General features: G+C 37.8%; 1 protein-coding gene across 4 annotated transcripts in view; it reads left to right on the top strand.

Moving 5' to 3' along the window:
- LOC131046168 (ATP-dependent zinc metalloprotease FTSH 12, chloroplastic) overlaps window positions 1-11,901 on the top strand; it is a 316,628-nt gene extending 304,727 nt beyond the window's left edge. For 2 of the 4 annotated variants that reach the window (XM_057979843.2, XM_057979840.2), the window contains exon 19: window positions 8,852-9,395. In XM_057979843.2, the coding sequence (XP_057835826.1) occupies window positions 8,852-8,929 (78 nt within the window). In that variant the 3' untranslated portion in view covers window positions 8,930-9,395. Of the gene's footprint in view, window positions 1-8,851; window positions 9,396-11,422 lie in introns of those variants that run through there. The other 2 variants (XM_057979841.2, XM_057979842.2) reach the window with 2 other exon arrangements.
- Window positions 11,902-14,789: the final 2,888 nt, after the last annotated feature.

Genomic DNA, 14,789 nt, shown 5'->3' with positions numbered 1-14,789 from the left:
CCTTATTTCAAGAGGATAGGATACTTAGCAAGTTTATTCAATTCTGCGTTGGCCATATGGAGTTTGCAGCAATGCGATTTTAGACATGTCATCACGTACGTGATGAATGTTTTATGCGATAGTTATGTCATACGTGATAGATGCCAAGGTGCCAAGACGCCAAATTGTCGTACGAGTTCAGGAACAACTTGCCCAACGTGGAAATGACCACCTTGCCATATGGAATTCAATGGATGTGACCGTACGGTTACATGCCACCACCGTACGGAGTGGCCAAAACTGGGTTGTAAGGAAAGTATAGAAGATTGTTGTATGACAAGAAATTGTCCTATGATGTGGAATGAAACAAGCCGCCATCGTACAAAATACTAAGGAGTTTGTACGGGTCCAAGATGAAACTGTTGTACACAATGTCGTACAGGTGCAAAATGAAATTGTCATACAAGGAAGCTGGGAGTATGAGTTTCTCCATAAATTTCTTGTGACGTTGATTTTCCTTCACAAGTATTTGTACACTCCACACATTACATATTTTGCTCTTCGTATTGTTGGATGTATCCTCAATAACTTTACATGCTTTCATCAATTGCTCTTCATCGAGAGTTGTAGCTTCAAGAAAATTACACGTTGGTGAAAGTACCTCGCAGTCCTCCATTTGCCAGTGGAATCGTCCATTCAGGGAACTTACATCTTTAGAGCAATCTTCCAATTCGAGCACCTCTTGATCATTAGGTTCCATCGTTTTTCGTCCTTCCTCCATCCACAAATCTCCACCCTCAAACTCGGAGGATGCCAATTCTTCACTCACTGCTCGGTTCCTCAAGTCAATGATGTGCTTCCTCCCATCACTCTCGATCGAGTGTGTTCTGCTTCCAATTTTGATTTGCCTTGATAGTAATCAACAATCCCCTCCCAAGGACTGTGTTGTATGCCTTCTTCTACAACGGGATGACTACGAAGTCTAAGAAAAATTGTTGTGTCCCAATCACTACTTAATGTGCCATCAATGTTCCCAATGGCTTGATGCTATGTTGATCGGCACCTACTAAGTGGAAGGTTGGTAGCCAAAGTGTCAGCTTCCCTAGACATTTCCAAGTGTCCTCTGACAACACATTAACTCCCAAACCCCTGTCAATGATGGTGTTTGTCAAATTTTGGCCCCATTATTTCCATCTCAACGACAGTTGGCTTCCTCTCGATGCTCATCGTCAGCAACATTGGATCACTGGCCTCATTCCCTTTGCATGGTGGTTTCCCCGTCAGTTCCTCCTCTTGTGGCTTACATTGTTTCTGGATGATTGTGTCGTCACTAACTGTGTTGGTAATTGCCATTCTTAGTTGCGGCATAGTTTGAAGGTCTGCCACGTTGATGGGTATGGTTGTCTGTTGCTTCTGCTGAACTATGTTCTTCTCTGATTTTCACAATGACGTACTTGCACTTCCATTGGAAGTTATTTGTTCCTTCGTCAACACTTGTTCTACTTTTTCTCTGGCTTCTTGGAGTCCCTTCTTCATACAAGGGTCCGAGTGCATCGCCTTCTTCGTCTATGCTCTCATGATTGCTAGAATTGCCTCATCTTGTTTTGCCACGTCTAGCATATTAATACCCTTTTGCTTCGAGCTATCGATGTCTTCATGATTCCTCAGTCCACACCATTTGCACAATAATTGTATGTTGTCTTATTCTGCCAGTCTCTCGCAAAGTGTCCCCATTCGCTACATTGTTGACACTGTATGATAGGACGTCATGTGGAGTCGTACTGTATTTGATTTCTCCTTTGTTGGTTTTAATAACTGCCTGGCGATGCATTATGTGGTTTCGATGAAGTGGACTCTTCCATTGTGAATAGTACTTGTGTATTTCTCGTCTTCAAATTGTATGGGCACTCCTTGATTGAATGACCCATCACTTGGCATATCTAACAAAACATTTTTTTAGGACAATTATCTTTCGTGTGCCCCTCAATTGTGCACTCAGTACACCATAGTTCTTTACTTTCTTTATTGGTTCCTTTCTCGGCCTTCTATTCTTTCCTCATTCTCAACATATCTCGTCGAAGGGCCTATATCGTTTTGGATTCTTCATCACTACTACCTTTGGTGGTCTCGTCATCATCAATCTTCCTCTTCCCTTGAGAGGATGTTTTGGTTTCACTCTCGATGTACATCACCCAATTGTAAGCATCGACGTAAGAGGACAGAGGCACTACTTTCATCTTCTTGCGCAATGAGGGGATCAATCCCTCAATGAACCACCTCATCTTCAACTGGTTGGTTCTCCATCTTGTTCAACAGTTCTTTGAGCCTACGATTGTATGCTCACACGTTCTTGTTCTTCCCTTGCCTAGTGTTGTAAATTTTTGCAACAATTTCATTGTCATCTCTTAGCAATTTAAACTCATCTTGAAATGCCTTCAATTCGTTCCACGATGCTTTGTATTGAGCTGCTAGGTTTGTATACCAGTCGATGGCAATTTCTCGTAGGTTGGCGGGGAATGCCTTCAACCAGTAATCATGTTGACCATTTGCCTCCCATATTGTTATGCAGGTCTTGCAATGGCTTACGGGATCCTCCAATCCATCCCTTATAAATTTAGGGAGTTTCTACTTCTCCTGGGTGTTCATCATTGTTTTCACTCGGAAGGTACTGTTTGTATTCGACCAGATTGGACCATCTTGCTCTTGCCCGCGTTCCTATGCCTCTCTTGTACTCTTGGCCATGCACGAGCTCTCTACGCGTCCACCTTCTACATCTTCTACACCTTGATCACCTTCTTCGTTTCTATACTCTCTCCTCCCTGGAGTCTTCATCTCAAGCCCCCTTATTCTCAGTTCCTCGGCGAGGGACAAGTTCCCAATATGGTGCAAATTGGTTTCTCGCCTACTGATTCCCTTGTATGCTGGACCTGGGTGGACTGTTTTGACCACTACGTTCCAGTTCTTTCCCTACACTCTCAGCCACGCGCATGTCCTATACATGTCCACCTCCAACATCCCCAACACTTTGGGTACTTTCAAGTGTGTCGGACCTAGGTGGACTGTTTTGACTACTATGTTCCGGTGTTTTCCTTGCACTCTTGGCCACATGCACATCTTCTACATGTCCACCTCTAGCATCTCAGCACTTCAGGTACTTCCAGGCTCTAATTGTGCTCCCTTGGGCCGAGGGTTGAGGAATCACCGAATCGCTTCGTCTTGACCACCCTATGGCCTCTTCTCACCTTTATTGGGGTCTAAGGGCATGAATCACTCAAGGCTGACCCGATTTCTTTTAAGGCAACGACACCAAAATGTTTACTACTATATCTGATAAATGAAATACAAGAAATAATAATATATATGACAATGCATACCAGACACAGCAGTAAAATATATCTTTATTCACACATAAAATTATTACAGAGAAGAAGACTAGAGATGGTTGGCCAAGGATTACAATTAATCCGAATATACCATACTACCTTCCTTGGTGATACACAACATATTTAAAGGACCTGACGGTTGTCGAGAGGTACACAACCGTCAACCAACCGACACATTAACTACCCGAGAGTGACAACCCACTCAATACAAATAGTTAATACATTGACGGATTACAAATATTATCAAACATAACAATAGGCATTTTATGCTGATTACAGTGCCACTTTTATAGGCTGGTCCTTCCAATAAGAGCATAAGCTCCTATTATAATATTCAAGATGCTTTACACTTTATAAGTTATTACAGAGTCTTTCTAAAGACTACTACTATCCCATGCATGTTGAATAAATACATTGAGTCTTTCTAAAGACTACTACTATCCCATGCATGTGGAATAAATACATTTATTCTAATTTACCATGTGTGACTTACAAAGCATATGCACCTAATTTGAAATTTGCCAATACCTAATACATATATTGTAGAACACAAGATATCACTAAGAGGGGGGTGAATCAGTGATTTTAAACAATTTTCAACTATGTGTTTACAACCGGTAAAGTAATGAAAACACTAGTAATCAAACACACACAAAGAATGCATCACACAACACCGGATATACGAGAAAAAGCCAATGTGGGAAAAACCTCGGTGAGATGCTACTAGAGTCTAGTGCTCCAATCCAGCCTCACAATGATACAATAGTTTTACAAAGTTTTAATGCACCAACCCCTAATGATTTATGGGCACTAACCCAAAGGAGCACCAACCCCTAATACTATTTTGAGCACCAACCCCTACATCAAGCACCCACTCAGTGAAATACAATGAGATAAATTTAGATACAATGAAATCTCCTTGTTACAAATGAATTTTGTTACTTCTGCAATCAATATCTTTTGTTGGTTTTTACACTTTTTTGTCTCACCGGATCTATTACTACCAGTTGTTTATTTACTCTCTCTGATCCCTTACCGGTCAGCCTCTGCGTTTCCTAACTTCCTTTGATCCTCACTCTACACTCACTCACTCTTTGATGCCTTCCTACCAGTTCAAACACTACTAGTTCACTTGACTGTTAACTCTATGACAGTCCACCAGTCACTCTGTCTCTTACCGGTTATATCCCTCTTACCGGTTAAACCTTTCTTGTCAGTTCTGATTCAAATACTTAGTCGCTTGAATCTTTTTGATCTCACTCATTCTGTTCACTTCTCTGATTGCTCAAACACACTCTTCTTCGGCTACTGGCATCAACAACTCAGATCTTCGATCTGCATATTTATACACGGCCTTCCCGCCAAAACAGAAAATCAAACCTTGCGTCCTAAGGTTTTCTTCACCAACCCAATCCGTATCAAAATCAAATCGGATTTCATCTCTGAGATGGACAACCCACATCAAAACAAACAGTACTGCCAAATCTTTTCTTCCAATACACGTTTACTATTTTTAGCAAACATCGGCCCTGCTTTTGTCAATCGCATTAAATGGTCTAGCAATTTCCTTCTCTAGGTCTACAAGATGATCAGATGTCCTTCTTCGATCAAGATGTCAAAGAATCAAATCCCTGTCCTTTGCAACTCCTTCGTGATTTCTGCAATCGACAATTAATGCAGACTTAGTCAGCAACCACCTCACCGACACACTCTTCACCACTACACGTTAGCCACCTGGATCCTACGTGTCATCTTCATTGGCATCCACCTCAGTTGACTATGTCGGTTCAGAATCAATCACCGACCAAAAACACCCTACCGATATACACCTTATACTACCGGTCTTCTTGCCCTACCGGTTATCCATTAACCTGTTACTCTTCAAGCCATGCTCTCCTCTGTTCTGTCAGTAGGATCATTATCAGCCCGGACTTCATCTCAACCGGTTTGCCATAAAGGCAAACTCTTCACTTCTTACCCTATCCCAGTATCATGCCTTCTCTTCATTTGGTGAAAGCATCTTCATCCAGTGGGAGTCTTGCTTGATTACATGTTGCATGGTTACCGATTGATGCAACATCTACTTTCTACTTGTTCCTTGCTTGCTTACCGGTGGTCATGTTTATCGGTTGATACAACACAATCCTGCATACTGTACCGGTATTCATTCATCTTCACAGAGTTCATATCAGTCAATTATAACTGAGCTCTCCGGTTCACCAAACTTGATGCGGTTTCAATCACAGACTCATGCCAATGTTAAGAGCATACATTCTAAACCGCAGCACCGGGATCCTCTCCAATTGTCCGTACCGGTTGCTTGATCACCTCTCTGTTCCTGTTTACCAGCAAACAATACTCCTACCTGCATACCGGTAACACCCATGAGAACACCATGCCAACAACAACTCCAATACCAGTTCACAATAATGACAATAGAATGCCAACATATATTCGTATGCATGTCCCTAACACTAGCAAACTGAAAAGGAACAAGACTAGCTGATTGAAATCAAAAAAGCAAATCGTCAATGAAGGTTTCAATCAAAGTTACAAAACTCGGCAAGTCCCAAGGCAAGCCACCCTTGGCAAGTTTTGGAGACTCAACAGCCAAGTACTCGCTAAACTCACCGAGTCTAGGCTTAGTTCTGACCTTAAGACTTGGCTGCATGATTGGGCTTGAGAAGTAACCAAAAAACATATAATTCAGTTTGTTAACTTCTTTTTTCTTGACTTATAATTGCCTCCTCTATCCTAAAAGCAATTTCATTTCATTTTTAAGCCAAAGGAGAAGAAAAAAAGAGAGTTTTGAGTGAAAATTGGATTGCATTGTAAGGAAACCAGCAAGGAGATTGATTAAAAATCAGTGATTGAATTGCATTTGGGCAGGTTTGTAACTACTTTTGGTCCATCTTGAGGTGTCTACAAAGAAGTGGAAGAGCTCACTATTGATTTTAAGCAAGATTTAAGAGTTAAGTTTGTATTTTGAACAAAGTTGCATGGACACGAATACAAATACAAATTCGGATATGGTATCGGATACAAACACAGCCATTTTTTAAGACCCTAAGCATGGAGGAGGATAGAGCACAAGCAATCACCTTGGATGTTGGTGTGGGTGTCACTAAGTAGAGGTAGATATCATGGCTGCAACATCATCCATGACCTATCTTAGATGCCAACACAGAGGGCCGAGTGATAGAGGCCCCTTTGAGCCATAGACTTCTAGCTTTTTTTTAATTTATTTGTTTGGATTTTGAAATTTTTGATTCCATGGATTTCATATTCCATTAGTTTTGTATACATTTGACAGTAGTTATAATTTATATATCTAAATGTGTTATTTCTTTCAGCTCAAATTTATGTTTATACTAATGTGATCAATGCATACTTGTGTATGTGATCAAAGTAGATTCTATTTGATGAGGTTATTGTGTCTTTAAGGTTTATTAATTAAAGGGTGCATGAAACAAGCTTTAAATCCCTCGAAATCTTTTAATTTCTTGGGTTTTTCATTTTGTTTAGTCTGGGTGTCGAGTCCAAGTCCAAATCGAAATCCAAAATCAGCTTGTTGAGTCTGAGTAGCATTGGTTTCAATAGTGAAATGGAAAGAGAATATTAGGATGCAATATGAATTTGGTCGTCTCCCAAGACAAAGAAAGACACTGCTAGAAACATAGAGCAAAAACAAACTAGGGTTTCAAGAGAGAATTCAAAGCTACCTATTTTCATAAACCAGTCATGGACAAGTGGCATATCATATCACGCAGATTATGGCTCTTCAATTTGTAAAACTTAGTATGCCTAGTTTGCAAGTGTCTATCCAGAGCCTTGTGGTCCTAACAAATAGTAGTTTAGGAGGATTCCAAGGGGAATTTGTGGCCTTAACCTAGGTAGGGTAGAGCTAACAGCATTGTTGTTAGTCTAAGCACACCAGAGTCTAGTGTTGCATAATTAGACATAATTGCATGTGATAGTGATATAATTATAGTAATGTTATGGAATTATATTTGGTAAGCTACTGCATGATTAGACATACTTGCATGTGATAATGGTGGAATTATATCGATTTTATGGAACGATATTTGGTAAGTTACTGCTGTTTCCTTAATATTTGTACTACATTCTATTAATGAGAAAATTAAAATATGATATATCTTTTCTCATGGTTACAGTTTGAATTTAAATTTAAATTCATCATGTGGATTTGATTCTTTTGAGAATACATAATGTATATTTTATTTTTTAGTGATGCACTTAGTTTCATGTTGATTGAATAATAAATATATAATGGATGTTAGGTTTAAAGGGCAAAAAAATGGCAGCGAATTTAGGGTTAATTGTAGTTTATCTAATGATTGAGTAGATAGGATTGTTAGAGATATGGTAAATTTATGGTTCAGTATTGACTGCACAACTTCAGCCCCTCACCATCTACAAATGCACTTTCAAATTCTAAATGTTAGCTGCTCTATCATTTCAAAGGAATATAATGTGCTAATAAAAAATTACTTGAGACCACCTGAACCTTGAAAAATCAGACTATTAGTAATCCCATGCTATAACTATGGTTATTCAATGGGCTTAACATTTAAGATAAAAATAGTTGGAGCTAAAAATGAGACCTAAGTGATTTTGATGGCATAGTTCCTTTCCACGCATGGCAATATACATTCAATGAGAATCCAAGCCCGTTTGCTGCTCTGGTGCCCGCCCCTCCCCCCCTTAAAAAGAATGTAGAAATCACTCGGAAAGAAGTATGTGTAAGGCACAAGCTTATGACTTTCATAATTCCAACTTTGGGAGTCATTGGATTCTCATGCCACTTACCTCAGAATATGAGCCTCATATGAATGACAATTCACACATAATGCCAGCCAACTAACCTGAGAAAGAGGAAGAGAGAAAAAAACAAGTGAAGTGGCCCATAAGGAAATTGCGATGTCTACCCACATCTCATGATGTCGCCTTGCTGCAGCAAAGCCTAAACCAAAGAGAAAAAAAAACAAAAATAAAATCACAACTCCTCCTTCAAGACCAATCTAGGCACTATCACCTAGCTTTAGGAAGTGAATGATAACACTCATTCTGTCTAGGGTGTTTTTGCAAGTTAGTTGGAAGGCATATAAAGCAATATTGCTGCAATAACATTTAATATAACAGCAAATATACACAGCTATTTTTAGAAATAGCAGCAATGAATTGCAAGCGAATGGTCTTTCAATACCAAAAAGAATGATCAGTTGTATGAAACTAGAATTGCAAGTGAATGATGATCTTTCAATACCAAAAGGAGTGAAGATTACTATGAGTCTAAGTTCATAATCAAAGATCGGAACATTGGTGATAATTTAGTTTCCATAAAGTATACATTTCCGTAGTGTTGCACAATTTGCTTTCTATATTTTTACTTTTTTATTAAAAGAAGGTTTCTGGGGCTGTGAAATAATCTCCACTTAATAATGCTGTGTGCTTTTATTAAATGACAGGATACAAGTCCACCAGCAAATAGATTAAGACGCTTCCAGGACTTAGATATTTGGCAAGCACCGCTTCATCGTTGCTAGATTCTCTTTTTCATTGAGGTGAACTTCAGTTTGTGCAGATTTCCTTTTCAATTCTGTATTTCAGATACAGCTGTTTTATTTGAGATCCACTTCCAAAAGCTTTGTTGATAATCCATATATTTTCTGGATGTATCTCAGTCGAATAATTGATCAGAAATTGCTGATCAAATATTAATTTTGGATGGAAGGTAAAAGCTTTTGATTTTGGGCAGGAAACCGTGCTGAATAATATTAATTTTGCTTGAATTTTTTGTATGTTGGCGCAAATCGGATACTATTCAGCAAAGTCACAAGATGCAATTTACTTGTTCTTATAAATTTATAATGCAACTGGACCACATACCATGCCACATCCATGTTCCGTATCCAGCATCTAACGTGCATCTTTCAGGCTAAAATTTTATGGCCAGAGAAATACAATATGGTTTTATTAAATTAACGTGATGAAGTTTGTGTCTTTTAACCATTTATTGTCTTGTAAGCATTTATTGCAAATACTCACTTGCTTACGATACTTTGTTCTTTTCTCTAATAGTATTCAGAGGAGAAATTAATACTCTTACAATTACAAGAAAATAATCATGCTCGACCATTGACATGGCAGTAATTTTGATGAAGACTAGAGGCGGCTTTTGCTCCAAGGAACTTGTAAAAAATTCTCCGTAGCTATTGAAGTTTTTGCAGTTCGTAGATCTTTATACAGTGCTTTCTTTCTTTCTTTTGGTCAAGTTTCCTAGATTTATTTGCATTTTCGTTGGTTGGTGCGAGTTTCAGAGCTTAGCCATAAGATGAGATTGGATACACACATTTACTTGCAATTTATTAGTCAATATAAAATTTCAGAAGGCAGATATCTTTTCTATATTTTCTATGACTATAATTAGTTTGAATAACGCCATAATAAAGGAAAACAAAATCTACTTAAATATAATCAAGTTAAAGATGAGTATTTCGAACGAATTACTGATTGTTCCCTTGAGTTGCAGATTTATGTTGCAAAAAGCGATGGCTATGGCTATTTACCTAGCATGCACAGTGTAAATATCAATCTATGTGTTCATGTCGGGTTTTATATTACATCTATAATATAGTTACGAAATAAATAAATAAACGATTAGTGTTAGGGTAGTTTGCAATAAGTAATATGTTAGCGTTTGTTAGTAGTTATTCAGGAGCTGGTCTCTATGAAATTGATAAGTTTAGTTTGTTTAGTTGATAGCAAGAGGCTCCTATAAAATCAAACACAATCAATGTAAAACCTACCCCCCAATAAAATTAATATACCATATAGCATTTTGTATCTGTAATAACGGTGTAATAATGTAGTTTTCTGTGTAGTTTCTATTTTGTATGCTTTACCATTTTCAATATGGTATCAGAGGATCCATCCATATAACCTGTAATTCAAGTTTGAAATGAGATGGAAAACATTTCATAAAGGAATGGCTGTAACAGTTTGTGCTGTATAAAGTCAAGTTAATTGTTTTTCTTTAAGGTGCTGGTATGCAGTGCTCCATTTGTGGCAGCCATAAATTAAAGGTGTGATATTAAAATGTTATATTACTGTTGAACTCTTGCTGACAGTTCAAAAGCCCCAGCATAAACTCAATCTCCAAACTTTTCTTCATATGGTCGTTGGTTATTATGTGGTAATTTTTTGGTGGGCTAAACTCCAATCAACTCCGCAGTAAATTTTGTGGGCTAAACTAATATGCGGAGTTGATTGGAGTTAATAACTATGGTAGAAGGTGAATACTATATAGTTTTGAAAGACTTTTGAATGAGGTGATTGAGAGGAAAATCTGTTGATATTCTCCTTCAAAATGCTGTAGAAATCTGTTTTAAATTAAATAATATAATCAAACTGGTTCCCGTCATCCTCAACAATTTTTTGGACAATCTGTCTATAGAGGGGAAGTGAAAGCAAAGGAGAACCCACATAAGGTGGCAGAAATAAAGATAGTCGAATGGAAAGATCTTGATTTGCAGCTGTGCCAATCTCTATGTGAAGGGAAAGAGCATTTCTGGGAATGAAAAATAGTTGATATGTGCAGACCAAGTTCAATTGTCTACGTGCTGTATGCATGACAACATTAAGGGTATACAATTGATATTGCACAGTATGACTTTGTAATAAATTCATCTGTTTTTCTTTTCTAATTGTCTATCAATAATTTCTGAAATGAAGTCCTCAATTGGCTAGAATTGATGATTCGTTGAGGCAGTGAATTGGGTATGTGAGATTAAATATTCAAATCCTACAAACTTGGAGGTCAAGGTTTCAGATCTCATACAATTATTATTTTTCCTTTCCAAATAATTTTTGAATTGAAGTCATTCATGTAAAAGATGCATTACTGTGGAAATTGACACCTAATGCTTACTTGTGGCTTTTATTTTGCTTTGTGAGAGGTTTTCACAGAAAGAGAATTTATAAATTTTAACTATATTGTATCACACAATTTGATTGAATATTTGTTATTTGATGCTTAGTGTCTCGCTTGCCATGAAAAGTGAAAGCTTGAAGGTGGTTATGATGCAAATGTAGAACACAATGGATAAGATGAAAAGCAAAGAACATGTCAGCGGTAAAGGACTAAGTAGGTCACAAAAGAGATCGGAGGAACAAGAGGTTGGAAAAATTGAAGCCAGCTTCTCACTCCAAGATGGTCGATTGTTTAAGAAGCACCTTCACATTTGTGTAACCTTTAAAAAGTATGATGTATATATACATTTGTCATTTATCTGTGGATGGTGTAGTCCTTAAAATGGGTTTGATTAGGTGTAATGTCTCAAGCCAAAACAATAATGTAACTAGCAATTGTACTGCTTTTTGTACAATAGGATGTTGATAGGTTCTATTTTTTCTTTTAGTGGATCAAATTGACAAATATTGGCACCTCTTAAGACAAGTGGATGATATGTTTTCAATTTACAACTCCATGAGCACAAGGTGGCTGGATAAATCATAGTGAAAAGACAATTTTCAAAACAAAAAGGCAAAATTAATTGATTTAAAGAATATTGTCCGAAAACTATCTTGATCACTAATTCATTTTGAATATTTGCATCACTCTTTTAACATTTAATATGAAAAAAAGATGAAATTTCCAAAACAAAAAGGTAAAATTACTATATGGAGGATTCAAAATTGAAAAGGAAGGCATGGAACACAAGACTACTCTGACATCATGTTCACATCAAAGGCTTGACCATGTCGAACAACTACAAACATTAGCACCTAACTACCATTCACAATAAATAATTCAACTTCAAGAAGGCAAATGAAAATGCAATAATACAACTTTGGACCAAGGCTCACTATTAAAGAAATAATACATATCTCTTGCTACTGAAAACTATGAAGAGCCTAATATAACCATATCTATTCTCTACAAGGCTCACCACTAAATCCCATGTCCACTAGCACTATTTATGAGAGGGAATTAAGGTAGGTTGGTGTAAACATATCGAAGGATGATATGTGCAAAATGCATACATCAGTTGCCAAAATAATAGTGGCATGACATATGCACTTCAACAATGTTAGAAAAACAATGTTGGTTTTAGATAATTAATATTGCAATCGTAAAGCAAACCTAAGTTTAACATTACTTTTACACCAAAAAAAAACAAATAATAATAGAAAGGAACTAAATAAATTTAGAGGAGAGTTGATTTTGAACATTCATATGACTAAATGGGTCTATAGAACCCATGAGGTGAATTTAGTTATCCAAAAAATATGAATCTTATCAAGATAAATTTACTTTTGAGAAAAATGTGCATTTCAATTTTTACAAAATTTGATTGTCCTTGTCATGCTCAACAAAAAGCCTAGAGAATATAAAGGTATTACAAAAACCTAAGTATTGAAAAAAGTACACCTTATCTATAGGTAAAGTTACTTGTTAAGAAATTGTAAATTTCATCTTTTTTAAATTGTGATTGTCTTGGTCATGGTCAACAAAAAGACCAAACAATAGAAGGAAATAAGAAAGTTATTACATGGAATATGAATTTAAGGGTTGCAATTTTGTGAAGCTTTGAATCTTTAGTAAATTGTGTTTGGACTCAAAGATATTGAAGTTGATATATGTTGGAGGTAATTTGTCGGCATATGAATAATACTTGGTTATGTTTAGTTAATAATTAGCCATGTAATGTTCTTGTAGGGATTCATTGGTAGTTGGCGACGATTGGTATCTTCGCCAACCACCAGATGGTATATATATGTTGTGTTACGGGAACAAGAGCATTGTTGTTGTATCCAATTTAAATGTTGAAATAATAGTTATATTTTATGTCAATTGTTCGGTGAATGATAAATGTTGTTACTATTCATGTACTTGTTACATTTTGTTTACTTCTAGTAATCTGAGAACTCACATTGTAGGGAGTAAATATTTTGGTGCCATTGCCAATACAAACTCAGAGATCAATATGGTGACAGGGAGCAGGCATGTATAATGGGTCGATCATTTGAACAACAATTACTAGTAACGAAAAGTGATACACAAGAAGTGACGCAGGCTGAAGTACGAGAGGATCAATTGACGGAAGACTTGGTGGACCTATGAGAGGTTTTGATCACCTAGTACGTGCCGAGGGAAGCTTGAGAGAGAATGGTCCCTAAAGGCACGATGCGTGGCGAACTCACAGTGTACCGTTGTCTTCGATCTTCTCGGAAGTCTTTTGACGTTTTTGGCACAGAATCTAATCGAACTACAAGATCGAAGGGAGGAAAGTAATCGTGAATGTCGTTGGTAGAAAATATTGCAATGGTACGAGGAACGGAACCCTAGGGAAGAGGAGAGGGATATGAGCAAACGACATACCTTTGGCAATTAATGCCCCTACAATCGAACAAAGACTGGCGATGTACTAGAACCACTCGAGAGGCAAGGGAGGGATCGGTACGGAGATCTCTGTGTAAGAGAACAAACTAAGGGGAGGCAGTGATTACAGGAACTTGTTGAAGTCTCGGAAAGTCCGGAGAGAAGTAGCAGAGGAAGATCTCATCGACTAGGCCACACACTTGACGTCGACTGAAAAGTCCAGAACCGAGTCTAAGAACAACCCATCTAAACACTTCGAACGTGACGAAGAGGAAGCATATAACCTCAAAGCCAAGGTTGTCGAGATTTTTGAAACCAACCTATACCGAATCAGAAACCTATCCCTAGTGGAGCAATCAAGAATAGGAGGGTCTAAGCCGAAGACTCTAGGAAGAACATACTACAGAAATGAAGGTGACCAAGGTGTGGAAGATGTAAAAGGTGGACGTGTAGAGAGCTCGCGCATGGCCGAGAGTACAAGAGAGGCATCGGAATGCAAAGAGAGGACGAGACATTCTAGTTGAACGCACAATACCTTCCAAGCAAGGACAATGTTGCAGAATTAGAATAACCCAAAGAGGCAGAAACTTCCAAATTTCTCGAGAGATGGATCGAAGGACCCCATACTGCATTGTAAAGCATGCATAATTATATTGGAGGCAAATGGCCTAGATGAGCAGGACTACTAGCTAAAGGCATTTCTTGCCACTCTTCAGGGGATTGCCATTGATTGATACACAAACCTCGACGCTAAGAGCAAGGTGGCATGGATTGATCTAAAGAAGGCATTTGAGGAGGAGTTCAAACTTTTGAGAGATGCCAATGAGATTGTGCTTGAAATCTATAATACCAAGCAAGGGAAAAGTGAGTGTACAAGTGTATAATCGAAGGCTAAAAATTGTTGAGCAAAATGGAACACCAATCGGTTGATGGATTGAAGAAAAGGTGGTTTGTGGAAGGACTTGTTCCATCCCTACAGAGAAAGATGATAGTTGGTCCTCCGCCCTCATATGCTAAAGTGT

Source organism: Cryptomeria japonica, chromosome 2 (genome assembly GCF_030272615.1).
Source record: "Cryptomeria japonica chromosome 2, Sugi_1.0, whole genome shotgun sequence".
Lineage (NCBI taxonomy): Eukaryota > Viridiplantae > Streptophyta > Pinopsida > Cupressales > Cupressaceae > Cryptomeria > Cryptomeria japonica.
The sequence above is the reverse complement of the archived record's forward strand: the minus strand, read 5'-3'. Positions and strand labels throughout refer to the sequence as shown.